At 46.6% G+C, this 23,240-nt stretch overlaps 2 protein-coding genes across 9 annotated transcripts; one reads left to right on the top strand and one right to left on the bottom strand.

The window, feature by feature from the left end:
• Positions 1-2,635: 2,635 nt before the first annotated feature.
• Positions 2,636-10,188, bottom strand: si:dkey-23o4.6 (retinol dehydrogenase 13). 6 transcript variants are annotated; one of them, XR_006844248.1, is made up of 9 exons: positions 10,044-10,188; positions 8,437-8,620; positions 7,302-7,436; positions 5,215-5,406; positions 4,935-5,096; positions 4,738-4,857; positions 4,411-4,615; positions 3,437-3,620; positions 2,636-3,255 (listed from the first exon to the last, which is right to left on the bottom strand). XR_006844248.1 is itself a non-coding variant. In XM_046398652.1 (8 exons), exons 2-8 carry the CDS (start codon positions 8,582-8,584, stop codon positions 3,515-3,517), a joined length of 1,068 nt encoding a protein of 355 aa, XP_046254608.1. In that variant the 5' UTR covers positions 8,585-8,620; positions 10,044-10,188; the 3' UTR covers positions 2,636-3,514. The 6 variants fall into 6 exon arrangements, 5 of the variants coding, with proteins under 5 accessions (XP_046254608.1, XP_046254609.1, XP_046254611.1 ...); XM_046398652.1 differs by having other exon boundaries at positions 2,636-3,620; XM_046398653.1 differs by lacking the exon at positions 10,044-10,188 and adding an exon at positions 9,691-10,032 and having other exon boundaries at positions 2,636-3,620.
• pogzb (pogo transposable element derived with ZNF domain b) lies at positions 9,652-22,656 on the top strand. 3 transcript variants are annotated; one of them, XM_046398651.1, is made up of 19 exons: positions 9,652-9,786; positions 10,679-10,797; positions 10,875-10,955; positions 11,118-11,347; positions 11,740-11,833; positions 11,927-12,109; positions 12,212-12,262; positions 12,524-12,731; positions 12,818-12,972; positions 13,089-13,189; positions 13,265-13,411; positions 13,543-13,677; positions 13,787-13,989; positions 14,191-14,340; positions 14,427-14,486; positions 15,139-15,251; positions 17,336-18,970; positions 19,233-19,269; positions 19,548-22,656. In XM_046398651.1, exons 2-19 carry the CDS (start codon positions 10,683-10,685, stop codon positions 21,427-21,429), a joined length of 5,580 nt encoding a protein of 1,859 aa, XP_046254607.1. In that variant the 5' UTR covers positions 9,652-9,786; positions 10,679-10,682; the 3' UTR covers positions 21,430-22,656. The 3 variants fall into 3 exon arrangements, with proteins under 3 accessions (XP_046254607.1, XP_046254605.1, XP_046254606.1); XM_046398649.1 differs by having other exon boundaries at positions 12,212-12,358; XM_046398650.1 differs by lacking the exon at positions 10,875-10,955 and having other exon boundaries at positions 12,212-12,358.
• The last annotated feature ends 584 nt before the right edge of the window (positions 22,657-23,240 follow it).

Raw genomic sequence — 23,240 nt, 5'->3', positions numbered from 1 at the left:
CTCCAGGAAATGAATGGAAGTCTATGTAATGTCCCCAGAAGTGATGGAAACACCAGTGTGTGTGTGTGTGTGTGTGTGATGGGGGGGTTGGGTCTGTGGCTCACAACTCATATCAGTGTAATCCAGTTCACAGTGATCTGGATGTTGGCAGATGTTTACAGGCTAACCTGATCTGGAGTCAGTTTCACTCAGAGCAGAGATCACTAAACTGGGTCAGGCTGAGAGATGGAGGCTGATCTGCAGATGTTTCCTAAAGGCACAACACACCCAAAAACACACAACAACACCGACCGCTGCAGGAGCAGAGGAACCCGTTCACATTTAAATCTGATCCTGGTTCGTTTCAAACACGCAACACAAAATGTCCACGTTGTCCACATTAAGTTTACGTCATAAACATTCATTCACTGCATCCTTCTGACTTTTCTGATATATTTTTTTTATTTCTTCACATTTTCACAGCAGTAGTTGCTCAAGTACAGTATTTAAGTACAGTTTTATGGTACTTTTACATTACTTTGCTTGTTTTGCTCTCAGTCAGAATAATGTACCCAACAGTTATTATTAGAGTCATTAAAATGAACTCTGTCTTTACCAGCTGCAGTGCATCAGTACAGTAATATTATATACTGTATATGATTCTAAAAAGGGTTATTCTGCATAAAAATTCTGCTTTTACCTTCACTACTTTGAATTTGGAGGATTTAGTGACATCTAGTGGTGAAGTTGCAGGTTGCAACCAACTGAACACTCCTCGTGAACGACGTGTTGTGTTTGTTCTGTCTGTTCTAGGCCACTGCAGAAACATGGTGGCACAACATGGCGGACCCGCCAGGCGACCTGCTCCTTCTATACAAAAGGCTCATTCTAAGGTAATGATGACAGTCCTTAGCTTCAGGTGATTATACACTAAAAAACATCATGACGGCACCTTTAAGTACAGTATATGTTGATGCTTATACCTCTGGAGCTTTACATTTTCAAAAGTATGACTCTCACTTTTTCTAGCTGCTGGTATTAATATTTTTACTGAAGCTAAAAATCTGAGTACTGCAGTATGTGAAGACAGAAACTAGCAGTAATACCGGTAATAACCGGTGGATCGCTGGTTCGATTCCCCGTCCCGGTGTCCATGGCTGAGGTACCCTTGAGCAAGGTACCTAACCCCCACTGCTCCCCGGGCGCTGCACGCGGTCGCCCACTGCCCCGGGTTTGCTGTGTGTGTGTACACGTCACTTGGGTGGGTTAAATGCAGAGAACAAATTTCGTTGGAGTGAGTTCCCTCCAATGACAAAATATGTCACTTTCATCTTTCATCATCACTTTCAGTGTGAATGAGGGTAGTGAAGAGTTAGTGCTAATAAACATAACAGTAAATGTGTGCAGTAACAATCGGGTCGTTAAAGTGAAGGACGGTCGTCATGGTGACAGACAGGTTTTGGCAGATGCAGTAGTGAAACTTCACTGATGTGTCCTGCGTAGTGTACCATTTAATCTTCAAATCACAAACGTCACTTGTCTTTTTGACCCAAATAAGCTAAAATAAGCAACATGGTGAATATCATCATTATGGGTGTCAGTCTTCATTTAACAGCACCTGAGAGGTGGACTCCGTACTGAGGACGTGCTAAGAAAAAACTTCTTCAACATCTTTAGTTGACGTTGGTGTGCCTCTGCTGCCACCTGCTGATCCATCAGCTCAAGTGAAACAAGGAACACATCTGTATCAACATGAGTCCCCATGAGCATCTGGACCTGGAACAGTTTCCAAACCTTCTCACAGTGCAGATTAAAACTATTCCAGTCTAAGAAAACTGCAGCTTGAAGAACTCTGTGATCCTCTTACAGTTTTAAACTCTCAGACACAAGGAGGGTTAGACCAGACTCCTGTTTGACAAGAAGACTTGACCAATAAGTGATATATGAATATGATGGATCAAAACACGTAACATGCAACAGTCATAGTAAGGTGTTCCTGTTAACCTGTCTCATGCAGTCCTCTCCTCTGCCTTCCTTGACTGAAGTAACATTTTCAGTGCAGGACTCTTGTACTTTTACGGTGTGGTATTACTTCTTTCACTGAAGTAAATATCCTCCAGCAGCTCACACAGACGTCATTAAAGTGACTCTGGTTCTGATTCCAACACATGACAGTCAGTTGCACAAAAAACTTGATGGTCTGATTTCTCCTCAGCAGAAGGACTTAAGGATGTTCCACAGAGTGGATTAATGTGGACATTTAATGTGAAGTTAAATCCACCAAAATGAGGAGAAAATCTTACATATGTGAACATTCAAGAAGTAGACTTAAGGATGTTTGGTGAAACAACTTTTATTTTAACTTTTTTAACTTTAAAGGTAAATCTAAATTAAGGTGTTGTTGTGCAACTGACACTGGAACAGTTCCAGAATGAAAGTTGGTGTAATGTCCCTTTAAGTGACAAAAACAACAAACAGCTGCAGAAGAACAGCAGACAAACACACACACACACACCTGCTTATCTTCTCATATTTGCCCTGTTGTTATCATGAAGACAGAACCTTCCTGTGTTCCCACATTTAGAAAATCAAAAATTAAGGAGAACATCATAGACCAAATGATGTACCTGTCACTGACAGTCAGGAAACAAGACACTTCATGTGAAACATCAGATCTTTTATTCAGAAAAGTACAATCATGTCACAAACTGCTGTCTCTAAAACATCTAAAACATTTTGAATTTTGAAAGACGCTTGACATGGGTCAAACGTGTTTTAAAAGCTACTAAATCTCCTGCGGAAACAAAACATCCAACTTTATTTTAACTTTTGTCTGTCATTAATAAAACAACACAAACAGGGTTCTTCATATTCATAAAGCTGAAGACCAACATAAAGTAACACGTTACCGAAAAATCAAGGAGGCTTCAATGAGATATTTAAAGAACAACATTAAAGGTACCCGATGCTGTATGAAGGGAACGTTATGGAAACATTACGACAACTTACAGGGAACAACAAGGGAGCATGCTGATGTTGGAACGCTGCTTTAGATGAAACTGTCGTCAAACTAAAAAGACAGTCTGTCCAGCCTTTATTTAACCTGAGACATCACTGCAGGTCAAAGGTCAAAAGTCAAATTCTGTCCAATCAGGCACCTGGTTGATACGAGTGTGTCTCTCTAGGCTCTATTTTTCACAAGTTTCTATTTTAATTGAACTTTAAATTAATAATAATAAAACAATCAATTTACCTCCACAGAAAAGTTTTGGTTCCCTGTTTTAATGCAAAATAAATTAAATGAGAAATACAAATTCTCTAAAATATGCTCAAATTTCCACAATTTATGTCATGAGAATGACTTAATTATGACCTACAAAGTGACGATAAAACACCAACCAACACAAAAAGAGTGAGTTTCTCACTGATGCTGATGTCATTCTTTTCATTTTCTGACCTGATGGGGCCACTACAGCCACGATAATTCACTTCCTGTTTCCCTGCTGTGCATGGACATCAGGGCTGTGGTCACAGGTCAGCACGTTTCCTTTAATCCGACCAATCGGGCGCTCTCCTCCCACAGCCTCCTCGCCGCCATGTCATCCTGCCCCTCGGGAGCTGCTTCCTTCTCTGCGCAGTCACTAAAACACACCAATAAACTGGCTTTTGTGACTTATGAGGACATCTCGCCGATTCACATGAACTCTCTGGAGACTCAAACTAACCCCAAACAAAAACCCCCACACTTTCCAAACTGTTCCAAACAACAACATGTTTTAGCAAACTCTGTCGACTTCAGTGGAATCGCAGTGATGTCACTGGATTGAGAAAGAAGTGAATCCGTAATCATCCAACGTCATCTAAAGTGTAGGAATCAGTTCATTAAAGTGCCTGTCAGTCTGCAAACTGCCCCATAACAGATTTTACACACACTTAAGAGACATACAGCAAATTGAGCTTTAAATAAACTCTGGTAACTTATTTTCAGTAAGACTTTGTAATTGAAAAGGTTTTTCTGTTGGGGACCTGCTGTGTGAATTTCCCTTCAGGGGTAAATAAAGGAATTTCTGATTCTGATTCTGATTCTGAATCTGAATCTGAAATCCCCCTAACGTGGCAATACATGAAAAACACAGAGTAGAATTAAAAGTAGTAGAGGCAAAAAGAATTTAAATGTAAAGGATGCGAGTTAATAAGAACAGAAACAGAACAAACAGAAGACTCACTAAAGCAGGAAGTTAGGAAAGTCCGAGTGCTGATGTCATCACATGATAAACTTTTAGAAAAGCATAAAACGTAAACCGTAGCCCCAGAAAATCTGTGTCAAATATGAAAAGCTGAGCTATTGGCACAAAATACACAGAAGGGGGAGATTAGCATGGACCTGAGTGAAGTCTCTAATTCAGATGTGAGGACATGAAGAACCCCCACCTGAAGTATCGACCGGATCGTCCCTCCAGGCCCGGCGTCACGGCACAGTACACGGTGGTCTGGCTGCCCTGAGTGGGAGTCTTCATCAGCAGCAGGGACGGGAGGCTCAGCAGTATCCCCAGCAGGGGGACCCAGCTCTGAACGTGACGACCCAGTTCGGTCCGGATCACACCGGGGTGGAGACAGAACGACGACACCCCAGAGCCTGAGGGGGACACTGAGTTCAGTATCAGGAGGCCTTCACAGCAACCTCAGCCATCTGAACAGCCAATCACATGCAAACTCTGGTGTTTCTGGTGTGGTTCTGGTGTTGAGTGCTGCAGGGACCTTTGAGGCGTCGAGCGAGTTCTCTGGAGAACAGGACGTTGGCTAGTTTGCTCTGCCTGTAGCTCTCCAGCGGACTGTACGGCCTCCTGCTGAAGAACAGGTCGTCAAAGTCGATACGACCTGAAGAAGGACAGAAACACAAAAACTGAAACACCAACGACGTCACACACATCACCGAGACACGTCAGAGATCGTACCCCCCCGGTGGGCGATGGACGACACAGTGACCACGCGGCTGGGGGTGGAGCTCCTCAGCTTTGGCAGCAACAGATTGGTTAGCAGGAAGTGACCTAGATGATTGACAGCCAGCTGAGTCTCAAAACCGTCCTCTGTCAGCCATCTGGGACACATCATGACTCCTGCAGTCAGACAGGTGGAGCAAGAAAGACAGGTAAAGTCAGACAGACAGACAGGGGCACTGACAGACGGGTGAGTACACAGACAAGTAAAGTCAGACAGACAGACAGGTGAACTCACCTGCATTGTTGATAAGGATGTCCAGTCTGTCCTCGCTTTCCAGGAAGTCTTTAGCGAATTGTCTGACAGAATAAAGGGAGGCCAGGTCCAGGTGTCTGATCACTACGTTACCGTTTCCTGTCGACCGGCGGATCTCCTCTGCCGCCTGCTCCGCCCGGGTCAGGTCCCTGCACGCCATCACCACTCGGGCCCCTGAAATGAGTTGATCGTGGGGACCTTTTGGTGAGTATTAATCCTTGTAATCGGCTCAGATGGTCTCAGCCTCTGAGAGCCTTACCGACCGTTACTGTGACCTCTGACCTCTGATGATGTCGTCATGCTGTCGGAGTGTGTGGCGTGTGTGCGTGTATTGCTATCTTTGTGTGGACAAATGTGTGCTTTAAACCAGTGTTGTGAGGACATTTCTGCTCTGTGCAGACAAACTTCGAACACAATGTTTTAGTTTGAAATATTCTCTGTGAGGGACTCCTGTATAATAATGTACTGCACACAAACTGCCAATATGCAGTCACAGTATGCAGTACAAGATGGCGGCGCGCAGCAGCGCAGCGGCTTCTCACGCTCCCGGGTTTAAGCCCCTTTTTTTGCTCACACACGACTGCTCAGCGCAACATCCGAGCTGCCTGATCGTGAAGTTTGTGGATGATGCAGCTGTGGTTGGACGCTGCCAACAGCAACATTTGCACAGAACTCTGCACTACTCATCTCATGTGCACAATACTGCAGTACTGCTGTAAATATTGTCGCTCCCTGTTCACTGCTTATATATCTTTTATTCTGGTTGTTTTTATATTTATGGCATTATTATTTTGTAGGTTTTTGGGCTTATACCGGAACCAGGGAAAGTAACGAGCTGTTTGTACCGCTTCCATCATAAAGGCAGTACAGGAACATTAAAACCAGCACCAACAGACTCAGGGACAGCTTCTTCCCCAGAGCTGTTAAAGCAGTAACCCCCTACAGTGAAACGCTCACGTCCCACCCCCATACAGGACGTCACACATACACCCTCCCCCGTCTATCTGCATACACACACACAGCATACCATAGACTGGCACTAAGTGCACTTTATTTACCTTGTATTTTATATTTTTCTTAAGTGTGCTTTTAAGCCGAGAATCTGCACAAAATGTGGTTATGCTTGCATAATGACAATAAAGACTCTTGATTCTTGATTCATAATATACAGGGGTTGCCCTCTGAAAAGCCAAACAAGTATGGACACCTCATCAGTCAGTGCTCTTTGTTCAGGGTGATTACATCCAGATTTAGTGGATTTAATGAGTCAAAGTTTTTATTTTGGCTCATGTCCCATCTGCTATCTCTTATTCTGGTTGTTTTTATATTTATATAGTTTTGTTTTTATATTTATAGCATTAGTATTGTAGGTTTTGGGCTTATACTGGGACCAGGGAAATTAATTTCATTCCACCTCATGTTTCTACATGTGTGAAATGACAATAAAGCTCCTTGAATCCTAACATGGAGGGTGGGGGTTTATCAGCCATACTACAGCCAGCCGCCAGGGGGGCACTCTCATGTCAGCCATCTTTATTTCCAGTCATCATCAGTTTAGATTCAGTGTGTCTGAAACGCCCATGAATCCACTTGAGAGAGACGGAGAGACGGAGAGACGGAGACAGACAGAACCTGCCTGATAATCGTTCTGTTTTGAAGTTCCCTTCAGTATCACAGTAATCCAGTGAGGGTTCACAGCTGCACTGCTAGAAGGAGCTGCTGACGGGAGCTAACGGCTAACAGCCATTACTGAAGAATCACTTTATTGACAGTATATTTATTTTTACACACACACACTGAATTCATCTTCTGCATTTGACCCATCCTTAGCTGAACACATAACATATTGGGGGGTTAAGTGCCTTGCTCAAGGGCACATCAGCCGGCTAATGGAGGGGGGGAGCATTTTATCGCATTAATCACTCCACCACACCCAAATTTTTCCTGCCCGTCCGGTGGGGGACGGGCACAGGTTCTCCAGCCTCTAGGCCACAGCTGCCCCTAAACTGAAACACACAACCCGAGTCTCTCTCTCTCACACACACACACACTCACACACACAGTCTGACCTCTGCATGCCAGCTCTCTGCTGGTCTCTTTGCCGATGCCTGTGTTCGCTCCAGTGATCAGGACTGTCTTTCCATCCAGACGAACAGCACAGCGACACACTCCACCTGCAATCCACCTCCTCAACACCGCCACACCTGCACACACACACACACACACACACACACACACGCACACTGCAGGATTAAAAAGAATCCAAGCAGGAGTGCCTGTGGTTCTCCTGCAGGAGGAAAGTACAGCCATACGTCCAATTTTTTTTAATGTCGTTACCTTGAGATCTCAAATTCATCTCAAGAGAACAAACATTGGAATTAATAAGCTAAGCTGATTATTTTGTTATCTCGAGGTGTCAGCATGAAAGACATAATTGACCCCTGGTTGTTCTCGGCTTCCAAAGACGGAAATCATTTTAAAGAAGTTTTATAAAAACCCTTCAGCATGTGTGGGTGTCAGACGATGACACCCGACTGCTTCAGTTTGTTCTGTTTTTCTAATTCTGACAAAAGACTTTAACATGAACACTGCAGATATCTGAATATTATCATGAATCTATACATATATATATATATATATATAACAAATGTAATCATCTGGGTGGGAAAAGAGTTCAGTGAGTGAAAGTGAGATCAGGCTGTAAAGAGTCGAGTCAGCAGGAAACAGGAATGTTTAGTCAATCCTCTGATAATCAGCTGATTTAACACACAGTGTGTATGTGTGTGAGTTTTTACATTCCTGACAGGCTGAAACGCTTTCTTCTGATTTTATCTGTGCTCATTTCCTTCAGTCCCTGGTGGTGCTGCTGTCCTGGACTTCATTATGACAGACGTGAGACGTGTTTCCCGTGTCGGCAGCTCAGCAGCACAATCATTACTGTCAGTATTACTGTAAAGGTGCACTTTGTAGCAGGGCTGTTGGATTGGATGGCATCTGATTTTATGGGTGTGCTTAATAAAGTGAGTGTGTCATGAACACACACACACACACACACACATGCAGATACGCGTGTGCTCACTGGGTTTTATCCACTCATGAATTTAATTGTAAAGGCTGCAAATTATCTTCCACAAATGAATCAAAGAAAGTTTTGCACGAGTTTTCAAGAACTTTGTTCACTACAGACAAGAAGTTAAATCTCACAGAACAGCGCGACTCCCAGCAGAGCTCCACACCTCAGCAGGCCCCCGCGGCTCTCCTCTCCGGGCCCCGGCTCCATCTCTGGGTCCGAGCCACCCCCTCCGCCGGGCCACGGTAGCACCAGGAATCCTCCCGGAGCTGCAGCCCTCATCCCTGCAGGTCAGAGCAGACTGAGGGGAGACGGAGCCTGGCGCAGGGGGAGGGGACAGATTAACTCAGATTAGAGCAGATTATCCACCTCACAGAGCTGCTCCAGGATCAGTTAGAGAACACATGGACAGGAAGGATCACTGTCCAACAAGGACAACAGGTCTTCATTCTGTCATCTTCACGGGATCCAAGAAAAACACGTTTACATTCAGAATAGAGTCGATTATCATTAGCATCAGTATAAGTATTATTTTTACATATGGATGCAATATTTATATGTCAGGGTGTAATAATGGATTGTAACAGTTAATTTAAGATGTAGAAAATGGGATTCAGCTGTATGTTGTTTCAGATCTGATTAGCTGGAACTGAGTGACACTCAACATGTTCTCCAGCTCTTTATTCTGTGTTCGCGTGTTGCAGACAGGACTGGCTTTGTTGGCTCTCGGGGAAGAGAAGGAACTCAATTCAGATGAAAAATTGATTGTTATTTTACCTAAAATGGGAGTATCATGTCTGTGCCTGCAAGTGAGTTTAGTAGTCACAGTAAACTGATATTCCAGGCCTGTGGAAATAAGGCACCTTGTGATGTGCTGTTCAGGTGATGTATGTTACTCCTCATCGCTGCTGTGTGCCACCGTTTTCTCATTTCTGAGTTTAATTATTCTATTGAGCTTTACAGTAGTTAAATCATTAGCATTTAATGAAAAATAACACAGAAAAATATAAATAACTAGTGTCTTTTGTCCTGTAATTATGTTGAGTTTTTGGACCTCTGCTCCTGACGTCCCTATCTAGCCCCGCCCCTCTGTAAAACAACAAAAGCAAAATGGCGTCCGTCCCGGTCAGTGTGGTGTTATTTTGGCGTCCCTCGCCCCTCTTGTTGATTTGTTGCTGTGTTTGTGAATTTGGCTGCTATTGTTGTCGCCGTCCGCCCGGTTTACCAGAGCTGTTTAACCCCCCCCACCAGCCTGAAAACCCGCAGCGCTCTCGCAGCTGGAGGGACTTGAGTTCCTGCAGAAACATTCACACCGGCCAATGAGAGAGCGCGCTGTCTGAGAGGGAAATGACGTACGACCGCTGTGGGCCAATCTGTGGCTCTCACACCTACAGTAGGAGGAAGACCCGCCTCCCGCGCGCCTGAAGAAGAACCGTACGAACCCGTCCGTGCCCTGCTGTCTCACTCCGCTGCTCCAGAAGCAGGTAAGTCTAGTACGACTCGGTCCGGTCCGGTTCGCGTTAACGTGCAGAGCCGTTCCGCTGGTCTGCCAAGCACGTTTAGGAAGCGCTTGGTCTAACTGCTGCCGGCGGGGCGGTGCAGACAGGCAGTTATCCAAACGCACCGCGGCGTACGGTGCGTGCGGCTGGGGGCTGAAGTGGGTTTTCAGCCCTGTTCCGTGTTCACAGTGGCTCGGGTTCAGCGTTGACTGGTTAAACTGGAGCCTGTAATGTTTATTTACCTGCTCGGACTGAAAGTTTCCTCCTCCGGGAAAAGAAACATAAAAGCTCAGAGAGGCAGTGCTGGGGACGGAGCGCCCCCTGTGGCCGCGGCGTGACATTACACGCCGGACTTTATGCTGCCACTCACTGGTGCGTTTCTTTAAACAAGTTTATTTAAAACGACAACCAATAACAGGTCCGACTGAGAAGAGAGACAACATAAAGGTTCGTCCAATTCTGTCAGATAGTAATAATACATTACAGCAGTTATGACTTTTATGATGTCAGCAGCTCACAATAATGACATAGCCTTTTAAACCGTATCACATTGTGAAGACTTTTGGTTGGCTGAAGTAGATTTTAGAACAGAAATGTTTGTTAAAGCTCTGAGTGTTTCAGTGTTTTCTCGATTCTTTCTTCACTTCCTGTTTGTGACTGCTGTGTGACTTTGATATTTGTTGTGTTTGATAAAACAAACCGTGGAAATGAGCACCTTTAAAGCGACCAGCACTGAGCAAAGGAAACCTGCAGCTCAGGTTTCCAAGTTTAAGAATACATTCTCAAAAGCTTACACATTTTTAGACTTTTTTATGATGATGGAGGTCAGAGGTCACCCACATTGTTGCGACACTGACAGTTCTTATGGTTTCCATAGCAACATGGATACAGAGTTGTTTATGGAGTGTGAGGAGGAGGAACTGGAGCCATGGCAACAGGTGGATGATAGCGTGGAGGAAGATGAGATGGACTTCATCGACAGCTACTGTGAACCAGGTTAGGACCACACACACACACACACACACACACACACACACAGAGCATCCTGTGGAATAATCTGTCTTTCTGTCTAGTGGAGGATTCTTTGTCACCTCTTCCAGCCTCTGAGACTCCACCCCCCCAGACTGTCCCATCCAACACACCTGCTGGAACAGGTATGTGTGTGTGTGTTGTTTTTCTGTATTTGAAGGTCACAGAGCTCAGTTACAATCAGGAGAGCTGAGGGACCTTCATCATGTCACTTTGACTGTTTAATTTTAAACACCAGAATCAAAATGCTTCATCTGATTGCAGTCTTTGTTCTCCTTTTCTCTCAGCTTCTTCTCCTTTACAGATTGTCTCCTCCTCCGAGATTCCTCGTCCTCCTCCGCCCACCACCTCCTCCTCTGTCTCCTGCCTCCCTGCCCCCTCCACACCTGCTGCTGCAGCCCCGCCCCTGATGACTCGGGCACCGCCCCTCATCCTGACACAGACAGCAGGTGGAACGTTCCTCCTCCCAGCAGCCCCCGGGGCAGGCAGCACCCCGCCCATCCTCCTTACCACACAGGTATAGAAAACAAACACACCATCAGCTGTTTGTTTGCTCTGCTCACATCTGTCAACAGTGTCAAGCAGTTTTTTCCTCCAATGTGTTTGTAGTTCTTTGACATATTCGAGCAGCGCAGAAAACAAACTTTGATCAAAACCTGCTGATTGGTCGGCTCCGCTCACAGCCATCAGACTGTATGTGTAAATGGGGGTTTTGTACTGGCGCTGTCAGCCGGCCAGACAGACAGGCGGCTGGATGGACACACTCAGACAGACGGAATAACGCAGTGATCAGTGCAGGCTGTCACTTGTGCCGCAGAGCTGAGATGTGACGCTGCTGATGGTGGAGTTAGCGTGGCGGTAGGGCTGCTAACTTCGATGTCACTGTGAGGTCGTGTGTGTGCTCTGCAGGGTTTCCCGGTGCAGACAGTGATGAACCACGGCACTCCTCTACTGCTGAACCTGCAGCCCGGTCAGACGGTCCAGCCCCTCACTCTCATCCAGTGTAGGACACCTGAACTCTGTCAGACATTGATCAGTAAGAAAAACCTTCTGATTGTTGATCGGAGCTCATCACTGCTCTGTTCTGTCCCCACAGCCCCGTCACTGGGTCAGTTGGTACGACCGAGTGTGGGTGTATCACCTGTCCTCCCTCAGGGCCAGGCGGTCCAGACCAGACCAGTCTCTGCCCCCACAAGAGGCCCCGCCCAGCCCGGCTCCACCTTCACCGCCATGCAGCTGCCTGCCACGCTGACTATCCGCACTAGCACACCAGGACCTGGTGAGTCACGCCGAACACGGAATCAGAATTGGATTGATAAATACATACATATATCAATATGTATATTGACTGATTGATCTGCTTTATTTTGTTTTTCTCCAGGTAACTTTCAGATGACCCAGATGGGCGGGGCCAACTCCCTGAAGCTGGCAGGTTCGCCCGCCCTTCCTTCTGGCTCAGCCAATGGAGTTACCAGAATCACTTCGTTCAGCAGCATCAGAGTCGATACTGGTTCCAGTGCTGATTCTGGTTCCTAACATCACCTCTTTTCTTAAAATGTTTTACTTGATTTGTTTTTACATATGTGGTCACTGACCTAGTACAGAGTGGGACATTAACTCTTACAGTGTGACCACATTGTGTTACCATGGTTACCAACCTCACAGTTTCTGTGTGTGTCACATGGTCTGGCAGCTCCTGGCCCCACCTCCTCTGTTGGCCTGACCCCAAACGTGACCTCAGTGCCAACGCCCGACCCCCCCAGGGTGGTGATGAGTGTGGAGGAGTTCTACTACGGGACGTTCGAAGGCGACCTGAGTCTGAGGAAACCGCAGCCTCTGGGAATCAAAACCTCCACCTTCACCTGCCAAATCTGCACGCACCTTGCCGAAAACAATCTGAGGTGGGATCAGCACACACCTGAGCACCTGAACACACCTCACCTGTCCAGTTGTGCATGCAGTGGTCTGTATGTTTGTGTGTGTGCAGGTTGATGCAGCACATGCTCCAGCACTCGGAGCTGATGGGTGGAGGCGGAGGAGGTGATGAGAGGAAGTGCTGCAAGTTCTGTTACCGCCAGTTCTCGTCTCCAGCTCAGCTGCAGAGCCACCAGGAGCAGGTGCATGGCCCCGTCCTCTCCTCCTGTAAGACCTGGTTACACACCTGGACAAATTCCAAAAAAAAATGGATGCCCCTGGGCTTCATGTAGCACTTACCAGTATTTGAACATGAAACTGAAGGACTTACCTGTCTCTCTCAGGTATGTGTCGTATATGTGAGTGGGCTTTTGAGAACGAGCCGGCGTTCTTGAACCACATGAAGTCCAACCACAAACCAGGAGAGATGCCTTACGTCTGCCAGGTGAGTCGGACCTCTGACCACTGACCTCTCTCCGTGTTGGTCCTCGGGCTTCGTTAACTCAGCTGTGATCTACAGGTGTGTTCATATCGCTCGTCTTTCTACTCGGATGTCCTCCAGCACTTTGCCAGCTTCCACAGAGACTCTCGCTTCCTGCTGTGTGTCTTCTGCCTGAAGGTGACCAGAAACCCTGCGAGCTACCAGCAGCACCTTCTGCGACACCAGGTGACCACAAACGCCTCTCTTACCTGTGTACGGGTGACAGTTGAGTCCAAGGGACTGAACTTAAGTAGTTGTTTATTCTTGTAATCTCTGAAACCTGCCATTTCTCCGTCCTGTCTGTCTGTTTGTCTCAGATCAACCAGGCCTTCCACTGTAACAGGTGTCGTCTTCAGTTTGTCTTCCTCAAAGACAAGATGCAGCATAAACTGGAGAACCATCGCAGCTTCCGCCGGCCTGCTCAGCTCGAAGGCCTGCCGCCAGGGTCAAAGGTCAGCTCACTTCCCGCCCTTCAGCTCGGGCCTTCACAGGGATCGCTCTGACTCAACGTTTTCATCTGAGCATGGGCAGCTCGGTTATTATTGATCCTCGTGTCTCCAGGTGACTATCAGGACCTATGGGAAGGTGAGGCCACAGGTGACCTCAGCAGGGACTCGGTTGCTCCAGAACCCCTCCTCCCTCATCCAGCCCATCAACATCAAGACTGAGCCGCAGAAGCCTCCGAACCAGAGGAGCCCCGTGCTCTCCAAATCACCTCGATCGCCAACGAAGAGACCGGTCAGCCGCAGGGTGCATGTCCACAGGTTAGACTGGTGACTCAGCTGTTAGCTCGTGCTAACATGCTAACATGCTAAACTGAGATAGTGAACCTGGCAAACATTCGACGTGACTGCAGTCTGTCAGACTGACGCCATCAGTCGCTCTCGACTTGTTGTGTCCGAGTTGACATCCTGACGCCTGAATCTTCCTTGACATCAAGTATTTGTTGTGCTTTTTTCCTGCAGGAGTTCCTCGTGCGACGGAGAGCGGTTGGTGTGTTTGGAGTGTGGAACCGACGCCTCCGACTTCTCGGCTCACTACCCGACTCACGTCCACTGTCTGCTGTGTCCCTACAGCAGCTGCTGCTCCAGAGCCTACGCTGCACATATGATCCAGTAAGAACTCAACAGATACTCACTGAGGCTGTGGTTGTTTGTTTATTGTTGTTTGTTGATTATTGTTTGTGGGTTGTTGTTTTCAGCCACCACGTGCTGCGGCCCAAAGACAAAGTGGTTCCTCTGCACAGGCTGCCTCCTCCATGGTGAGACTTTGGTTTGTCTTCTCGCTCTCTGTGACTAAAGAAGAATGATGAAATACATTTACTCTGTTTGTGCTTGAGGAATTTGAGGTACTTGTACTTCAGTCTTCATGATACTTTCTGCTCCACCTCAGAGGGAAGTATTTTTCCTTTGCTCCAGATGAAGATCTTTACACAGAAACACATGCAGGCTTTATAAAATCTGACCTTTTTTTTCTAAATTAAACAGTTTATACAGCACAGCTGAAGCCATCTATACATTAATTGAATGCTGATCAAGTATATTGATTATGTTTTCTCCTGTGAAGATTTGCTGCTTTTCTTCTAAGTGATTTGAATCCTCACCTCATTCATGCATTCCTGCATTATTGTCCATCACGGTCATGAACAGATGTTAGATGGAGATAAAGTGCGTGTGCTGCAGTGACAGTGTGTGACCAGTAGGTGTCGCTCTTTGTCACTTAAACTCCTCACCCTGAGATCTGAATGTTTCTCTTAGAGCTCTGCTGGCTCTGCTGTGTTCGCCCTCTCCGTCGAGCTGCTCATTGTGAATCGATGAGCAGACTGTTTCCATACAGCAACACTTTCAAAGCTCTAATTGTGTTGTTTATTGTTGTATATCCTTTTTATTAACGGGCCATGTTTCGGCCCTCAGCGTCTTCCTGCTGCAGTGCTCCCACTGCGACTTCAGCTCTCAGGCTGCAGATCAGATTGCTGATCACCTGCTGATGAACCCAGAGCACCACAGCGCCACCTGTCGCACCAGGAGTAAGGCTTCACACACACACAGAGTCACGTTATTATTTTTATACACACGGGGGGAAAAATACAGGTGATGTTTAAATGATTAAGTGGTCCTCTTCACTTCCATTTCAGAACACAACAAGATGAAGATAGCACAAATAAATGTCTATCTAGTTACTTCATTCTTTCCTGGAAAAATTTAAGACATTCATATCACGAATTTACAGACATATGAAGTACAGTGTTCACCTTTAATCAGGTGTAATTGTTAGCTGTGCTGGGTTTGTTCCTCCATGAACTCACTCTCATTTGGCTTTATTTGAGATGGGTCCATATTTTAAATTTGGCAAGAAACATGCCGTCCGTTTCCTGCACATGCACATGAATCAGGTGTGTGCAAACAGGCTACTAACAGCAAACTAACTTTGACCCAACGTGATAGAAGAAGAAGAAGAAGAAGAAGAAGAATCAACTTTATTGGCAGTATATATATTTTTACATACACACACTGAATTCGTCTTCTGCATTTGACCCATCCTTAGTTGAACACACACATGCAACACCCGGCAAATTACATGCAGTGAAACACACACAGGAGCAGTGGGCAGCATCAGGCGCCCGGGGAGCATATTGGGGGGGTTAAGTGCCTTGCTCAAGGGCACATCAGCCGGCTAATAGAGGGGGGGAGTATTTTTCGCATTAATCACTCCACCACACCCAAATTTTTCCTGCCCGTCCAGTGGGGGAATCGAACCGGTGACCCTCCGATCACAAGCCGCTTCTCCAACCTCTAGGCCACGGCTGCCCCCCATTTAGCATTTAGCTATGTTGCTCATAACTCTGGGATACACGACTGGTTATTATGAGGGTCCTGGGCTAAATAGATGTTCAATTCTGGATTTTTATCATCAGATTTCCAAAGTTCATAATTCAACTAGTCGCTAAGACAGGTCAAGCTTAAAATTTGACCAGTCTTAGCGACTCAGTTTAACTTTAACTGATGCCCCTCTCCTGTGACAGGATGTGATCTTGGTTTCAGAACAGTCACCCAGATAAAAGACCGGTATAAAAGAAAAACAGCCGAGAAACAAGCTGTAAAACCAGATAAGATGTCAGTGAACCAGCACTGAACCTTGTTCAGTTTCCTGAAGTTCAGTCACGTCTCACTTCTCGGTTCCAGCTGTTCTTTCTGCTCAGCAGTTGAATTAAAACCCAGCTGCACTGTGTGGGTCTGGAGGTTTTTACAGATCTGGCAGAGTCCAGTTTCTGGCAGCATCCGCAGCCAAAGTAAATAAAACTGACCTGAATGAAGGGTCAGAGTCTCCACTCTTTCCTGATGGCATGAAGCCCAAGAAATAAAGCAGATAAAGTGCAGAATGTGTTTGCATGTCAGGATGTCTTCCAACATGCCAATGGAAAAAGTACGCCATGTAAAGTTCATTATCCTCTAAAATTACAGCCTGATTTACTTCATCGGTGACTTGAAGGAGAAATATGACGAACTTGCCTCCGTAGTCTTCTAAGATGGCTCTGAACAGTCTGTAACTGGTTAAACCGGTTACAGAAACCAGTAGCACTAACTTGGCCCAGCTATAACATGTTTACTTCATTAAAACAGGTTGCAGTTCACACACTTCCAATGTGGAGATCAGTGGCTGCTAAATAATTTAATCACCAGGTTTAATGGTTGTGTAGCTGATAACCAGCTGAACAGCTGCGAGTTAACGGTGAAAGTCTCAGCCCCCCCACCTTTGTGGCGATATCGTTGCCTGTTATTGATTCAGACTGAGCAGGTTATGAGAATTATGGGTCAGCAGGTAACACTTGTCAACATTGTGAAGGGTTATGATAGAATTTTTGTTGATGCTGCTGAGATGCAGTAACAAGTAACTGAAAAAAAAAAAAAAGGGTGCCTCGGCCACCGGTCAGGGGGTGGAGGCAGCTCCACCACCAGCTCCACACAGCTGTGGGTATGCACTCAGTGTTCCGGATCTGGCTCTTTTCATATGTTAAGATTTTTTAAGAACACTGGTTGATTATGTTCAATATTGATGTTTTTACAATTAATAGCAGTATATCACTTAAATTAACTTGTCCCTTCTTTTCAGCCTACGTTGAACCCGATATCCCGTTCTGCCACTGCTCAGATGAGAAGGAACTAGTCCAGAACAAGGACTTGCCTGATCCGTCCTGGAGGTCAGCACACTGTTGGAAACCTCCGGCAGAGAGCAGCAGCCCCAAGTCCACCATCATTCCATTCATGCAGAGCAGTGGGCCTCGTCACCACCTTTCCAAGAACAGTGACGCCATCGACTTCTTCAACCTGCTCTTTCCCGCAGCGCTCACTGAACTGATCACCAGCGAGACCAACGCCCACGCCAAGACCTGCCAGTTCCTGGGCTCTGGTTACCCAGACTGGGTCCCCGTCACCACCCATGAGATCAAAGGTTTTATTGGCCTGGTCATTCTGATGGGGATCCAGAACCTTCCCGACCTGTCGCACTATTGGTCCTGGAGTCATTATGACAACAGTTACACCTTCTATCGTGCTATGAGCTTCAAACGCTTTAAGCAGATTGCTGACAACATCCGCATGGGCAGCTTCACGACAGACGAGTATCGTGGCACCAGCAAATCCAGTGACTCGCTGCACATCTTCAGGCGGATGCTGGACATCCTGAGCAAGGCGATGTGGAACACCTACCAACCAAACTGCAGCCTGGCCATCGACAGGGCGCTGCTGCCTTGTCTAGAGGAGGAGAGCTGCCACACCAAGGGGAACCCAAAAACACAGCCTCAGGTGTGGCTGCTTTGTGACTCCAAGTCTGGCTACTGCCACCGCTTATTCATCCAGGTGGGGGAGAAGGTGGGCCAGGAACAAGGCTTCACTGTAGTGCCAGAGCTGGTGAAGGGTCTGGAGGACAAACACCACCATCTTTACCTGGCTAATGCACTTACATCTGTTCCACTCATGCAGAAGCTTCTGGACCAGGGCATCTATGCCTCTAGCTCCTTTCCTCCACCCAGCCCTATCCTTCCCAAAGGACTGTGGGAGGAGGGCCAGCTGGAGAAACCCGGGGACTTCCTGCAGAGGCAGTTTGGCCCTCTGCTAGCCACCCGTTGGAGGGACACTAAGGAGATGGGCTGCCTTTCAACTAATGCAGCTCCAGGTGAACAGGACACCGTTTGGAGGAGGTCTCAGACCAAAGTTGGTGAACTGGACCCAATTGACCGCCCCATGGCCTTCCACCTGCTGCAGGAGAACATGCGAGGAGTCGACATTTGCAAGCAACTACTGGCCTGCAACCCACTGGGAGGAATACCCCAGGACCGGCACTGGCGCAACCTCTTTTGGTTTCTGGTTAACCTGAGCATAGTCAACGCCTTCATTGTGCTGCGGGAGAGCCGCAAAGAGAGCCCACCGGCCTGGGTGCAAGACGGCCTTTTTACTCAGGTTAACTTCCGCAAGCGTTTAGGCAACCAGCTCGCCAAGTGCGCTCAGAAATACTTTGAGACCATGGAGATTGCCAGCTCCCGCGGGATGAGGACGGCGACGGTGGAAGAACCAATTAAACAGAGACACAGGATGGCAAAGATCAGCTGCATCTCCAAGAGGTGTAAAAACTGTAACCTGAAAAACATGCGCCATGAGAGTGTATACGGCTGCACCATCTGTCAGGTCAACCTTTGTAAAGAGCCGAGTTGCTTCTGGGAATATCACGGCCTTTCAGCTCAAAACAAAGGTCAGTATTTTAAAACTCAATTTAAAAAGGTTGTGATCAATTCTGACACCAAGAATTTTGATTTATTATTTTTACAATTTGAAGCTGAATGGGCACCACAGTGTTGCCGATTTGATTCCAGCTGGTGGCTTTTGTTGCATGTCGTACCCCTCTTCCTCCTCCATTTGTCTGTCTGCCTCAGATAATAAAGGTTAATTAAGAAAACTCTTTCATTTAAAAAAATAACCTGCACAATTCAAATGCATGTTTGATGTTTTAACAGGATCGGCCAAAGTTGGATTTCTGAAGGACAGAATAAGGTAAACATTTCATTGTTTATATATTTCTCTAATAAAGTAGATTTACTGTTATTTTGGAACCATGTATACCTGTTTTTAGGTTTAAGTATTAAAGGTTTGTCTTTAATGTCTTCTGAACCAAACGAGATGAGTTGAGCAGTTGAATGAAGTCTGTTGTGTGTTTTGTCTTCATGTGACAAATGTAATTTAGTTTGTCTTTTATTAGAAGCTTTTGCTGTGGATTTGATCCCTCTTATCGATGACATTGCCAAACATACATTTCCTTCTCTGCACTGCAGTGGAGCCGTGGAAGTTAAGGAGGAGAAGGACAACATGGATGGGGCGATGGCCCCTCTGGAGGAGATGGACTTTTCTGATGACGAGCGGCTGGAGGACCTGGAGTACAATGATGAAGAGGCTGAAGATGTTAAGGAAGAATTTCTCAAAGAAGAAGAAAAATCTCCAGTGTCTCACCTGCCGTCAAACACGAACGGCCACACCCAGCCAGCAGCCGTGTCATCTGCCTCTAAAGAGCGTGATGATTTCCTGACGGCTCGTCAGCTAAGGATTGCCCTCTTTGCTCTGTGTGACGGACTCCAACAAGCCTCAAGGGTCTTTTCAACCAGGGTGCAACTCATCAGATCCTGGCTAAAGGAGGCCAGGAAGCTTTTGAAGCAAACTGAACAGGAACAGAAGGTCCAATGTGATGGCAAGGACCGTATGGTGGCCTGGGTGCTGTCCATGCGTGAGCAGCAGCTTCCAATTACCGAGAGCAACCTTTTCCACAAAGCCTCCACACTGAAGAAGAAGGGTGCTTTCAGCGACTCCTTCCGCATCTCCTACGACTGGGCAGTGAGCTTCATGATGCAGAATCGGCTGGGCATAAGGAACATTGGCAGGGAAGCCACGCTGGCTCGCAGCCTTCCACTTTCTCTGGAGGCCAAGATCAAGTCCTTCAGGGAATTTACCCAGAAGATCATCCAGGTCAACAAGCTCTCTGAGAGCTCTGTGGCTGCAATGGATGAGCTGTGTCTTTTTGTGGATTTGAGGTTAGTTCAGGACAGGTCTCGCTGCTCAGAGGCCCTGGAACTGACTGGATCTTTACCTCTGGTCACTGTGTACCTGACGGTGCTTGCTGAGGGTGTCATGCTGCCATCCCTGGTGCTCACAAACAGGCAGCTGGCTGCGAAAGCCCTGCCAGAGTTCATCCTTCTGGAGGCTGGGCCGGAGAGTCTGTCAGTAGAAGAAGCCTTGGATCTTTGGACTAACAAGGTTTGGCTACGGCACGGTCCATTGCAGCATAATAAATCACTGTTGGTCTTGGACCGACACCGGGAACACTTGGGAGAGTCATTCCTGTCTTCCATCAGTGGAACAAGTACTCTCCCAGCGGTTATTCCTGGAGGCTGCTCCTTCCATCTTCAGCCCCTGGAGGTTTGCCTGAAGCCAGTTCTGCAGCGCTTCCTGCTTTCACGCTGGGCAAAATTCACTGCTGGAAACCCAAAGGAGTTGGAGGAGACGTCACCCCACCGGCTTCAAGCAAATGTTGCTCAGCTGCTGGTTGATTGGGTGGTCGAGGCCCTTTCACACATGAACAAACTCCCACACCTTTGGAAGAAGTCATTCGGCCTGACAGGCCTTTTGCTGGGTCACAAAGAGGAAGACAAGATGACAAGTCAGGAACCAGGCGAGATCCAGCTGGGCCTCATCAAGACCCTGACAGAGACCCTGCTGGGGGCTGAAGCTTTGGAGGCCAGTTCTCCTGAACTGCTTGAGCTGGAAGATGAAGATGACACATTGGAAGGACAAGAAGAAGAAAAGGGGATTAACAAGGACCATGAAGAGACAAAGAAAGAGACAAGGGAGGGCAGGAAGGAGATGGAAGACATAGAAGAGAAAGGAAAGGACACAATCAAAAGTGTGGAAGACAGGGAGAAGACAGAACGGGACAGCAAGGAGATAGAGGAGGACAAGAAAGAAGAAATTAAGAAGTTAGAGGAGGACAGTGAGGAGGAAGGAAAGGAGACAGAGGAGGATAGGAAGGAGGGGAACAAGGAGAGACGAGAGACCAGGATAGTGATAGGAGAGGAAGTTGGCGATGAGTGGAAGATAACAGTAAAGAGCAAGACTGAAGATGTGGAGGCTGACAGAGATGAGGACGACAGAATGGGCAAAAGCTGAGCTGACGAAGAGGCGGTTAAAGGCCTGCAGACCGTAAACACCTGTCTGAGGTGTCCCCGACAGGTGTCTGAAGGCACTGGCTTACTGGAACGGTCAGACGGTGTCGTCCCTGAAACTCTCTGGCAGTACAGACAGTGAAGTCTGAAGCTGTAAGCAACTAGCATAGCCGAGTGTGAAAGGCTGCAGCGCGATGACCAGTCCTGCTTCAACCATAAACATCTGCACCTTCCCCAGTGTGGACTTTAAGCTCCAGAGTCTGTGCAGTTTGTGTTGGAATACAGATCCAAATAAACATTAACATGATCTGTCCCAGACTGACAGAAGGAGCTCAGTGATCTGCTGCTGTGAGAAAACTGAACTGCTTTTGCATTTTGCAGTGAGAAGTTGGAGGATTTTCCATTGCGTTCGGTGGATACTGCAGCACCTAGTGGACCACAGAGGAACTGCAGTTCATCACACTGAAAATGTGTTGGTTGCTGCTTGTTTGGGACTTGATCAAAAAACCAGCTGGGCTGAGTTGTGCTTGATACAACCATGAACTCACCACGTTGTAGAGACTGAGTATGTGACTGAGCTCTGGAGATGGTGCAGTCAACAAGTTAACTTGTTTTTAGATTAAAGTGTGTACCAAAGGTCAGACTTTGGCGTAATTGTGTTTCTGTCAGCAGTGTTTGATTGTTGCAGATGAAATCTGGACACAGTCTGACTCAAAAACCCTGTCTGACGTCATCATGTTATTTTGTTGAACACATTCAGTTTGCTGCAAGAAAAAACAAAATCTGGCTCTGGAAAACCATGTAATTGAAATTTTTTTTAGTGATTAATTTTTGTGATTAACAGCGATTAATAAATTTGGCCGACAATGTTTCAGCTCTGTGTTGAATCTGAGGCAGCTTCCTGTCTGTATGATGACTGAGACGAGCTCTGGGAGGGGATTGGCTGGTCCGGAGCACGTGGAAATAATTTTTTTACTAAAATGAGTTAAAACTGTTTTGAGGACTCGGACGCGGAGGCGGTGATGTGACCAGAAGCCGGATGCCGAAGAGATTTCCTGTGTTCATGTGAGCTGCACAGATGAATAGTTGTTTTTTATTTGTAGCCATCAGATTAAAGATGTTGGATTTCAACATGTCTGATCACGTCTCCCACAGAACATGTTGTCTTGGTGCTGATGTACAGAAGACTTTGGATGCTGTAAATAAAACACAAAACATTTTCACGACTGGATTCTTTAGTTTGTGGTTTTATTACGTTTATTATTTGTCAGGATTGTCATACGGCGAGAAGAGACGTCAGCTGCTGTCAGAAACAAATACAAGCTTTAAATGCCAGAGACACTAAACTGATCATAGACTTCCAGGTGGGTGCTTCTCAGGGGCCAGGACCCAGAGGGGCCAGGACCCAGAGGGGCCAGGACCCAGAGGGGCCAGGACCCAGAGGGGCCAGGGGCAATCCAACATTAAACACAGAAGCAAACATTAAAAGAAAGAGTTCTGCAGAGAAGATTAAACAGTAAAAGTTTAATGGAAAACGTGAGGCTGAAATGAGAGCAGCTTGTATCAGAGTCAAACAATCATTAACAAAAAACAGGACTTAGTGCCATGTCACAGCTCAACTCAACACACACACACACCGACAGCAAAGAGCTTAAAGTGTAGTGAAACACTTGTGGTCAAAACAAGTAACTGCTAAAAATATTCAGAATCACACTAAGAATCTGTATGATTCTTTACAATATTATGATCCTTTTGTGTGCACAATAAAGCAGCGTCTGGGCTTTAAAGGGTTAAAATGTGGCTCGTTGAACTGGT

The sequence above is a fragment of the Scatophagus argus genome, chromosome 9 (assembly GCF_020382885.2).
Source record: "Scatophagus argus isolate fScaArg1 chromosome 9, fScaArg1.pri, whole genome shotgun sequence".
Taxonomy (NCBI): Eukaryota; Metazoa; Chordata; class Actinopteri; family Scatophagidae; genus Scatophagus; species Scatophagus argus.
The sequence above is the reverse complement of the archived record's forward strand: the minus strand, read 5'-3'. Positions and strand labels throughout refer to the sequence as shown.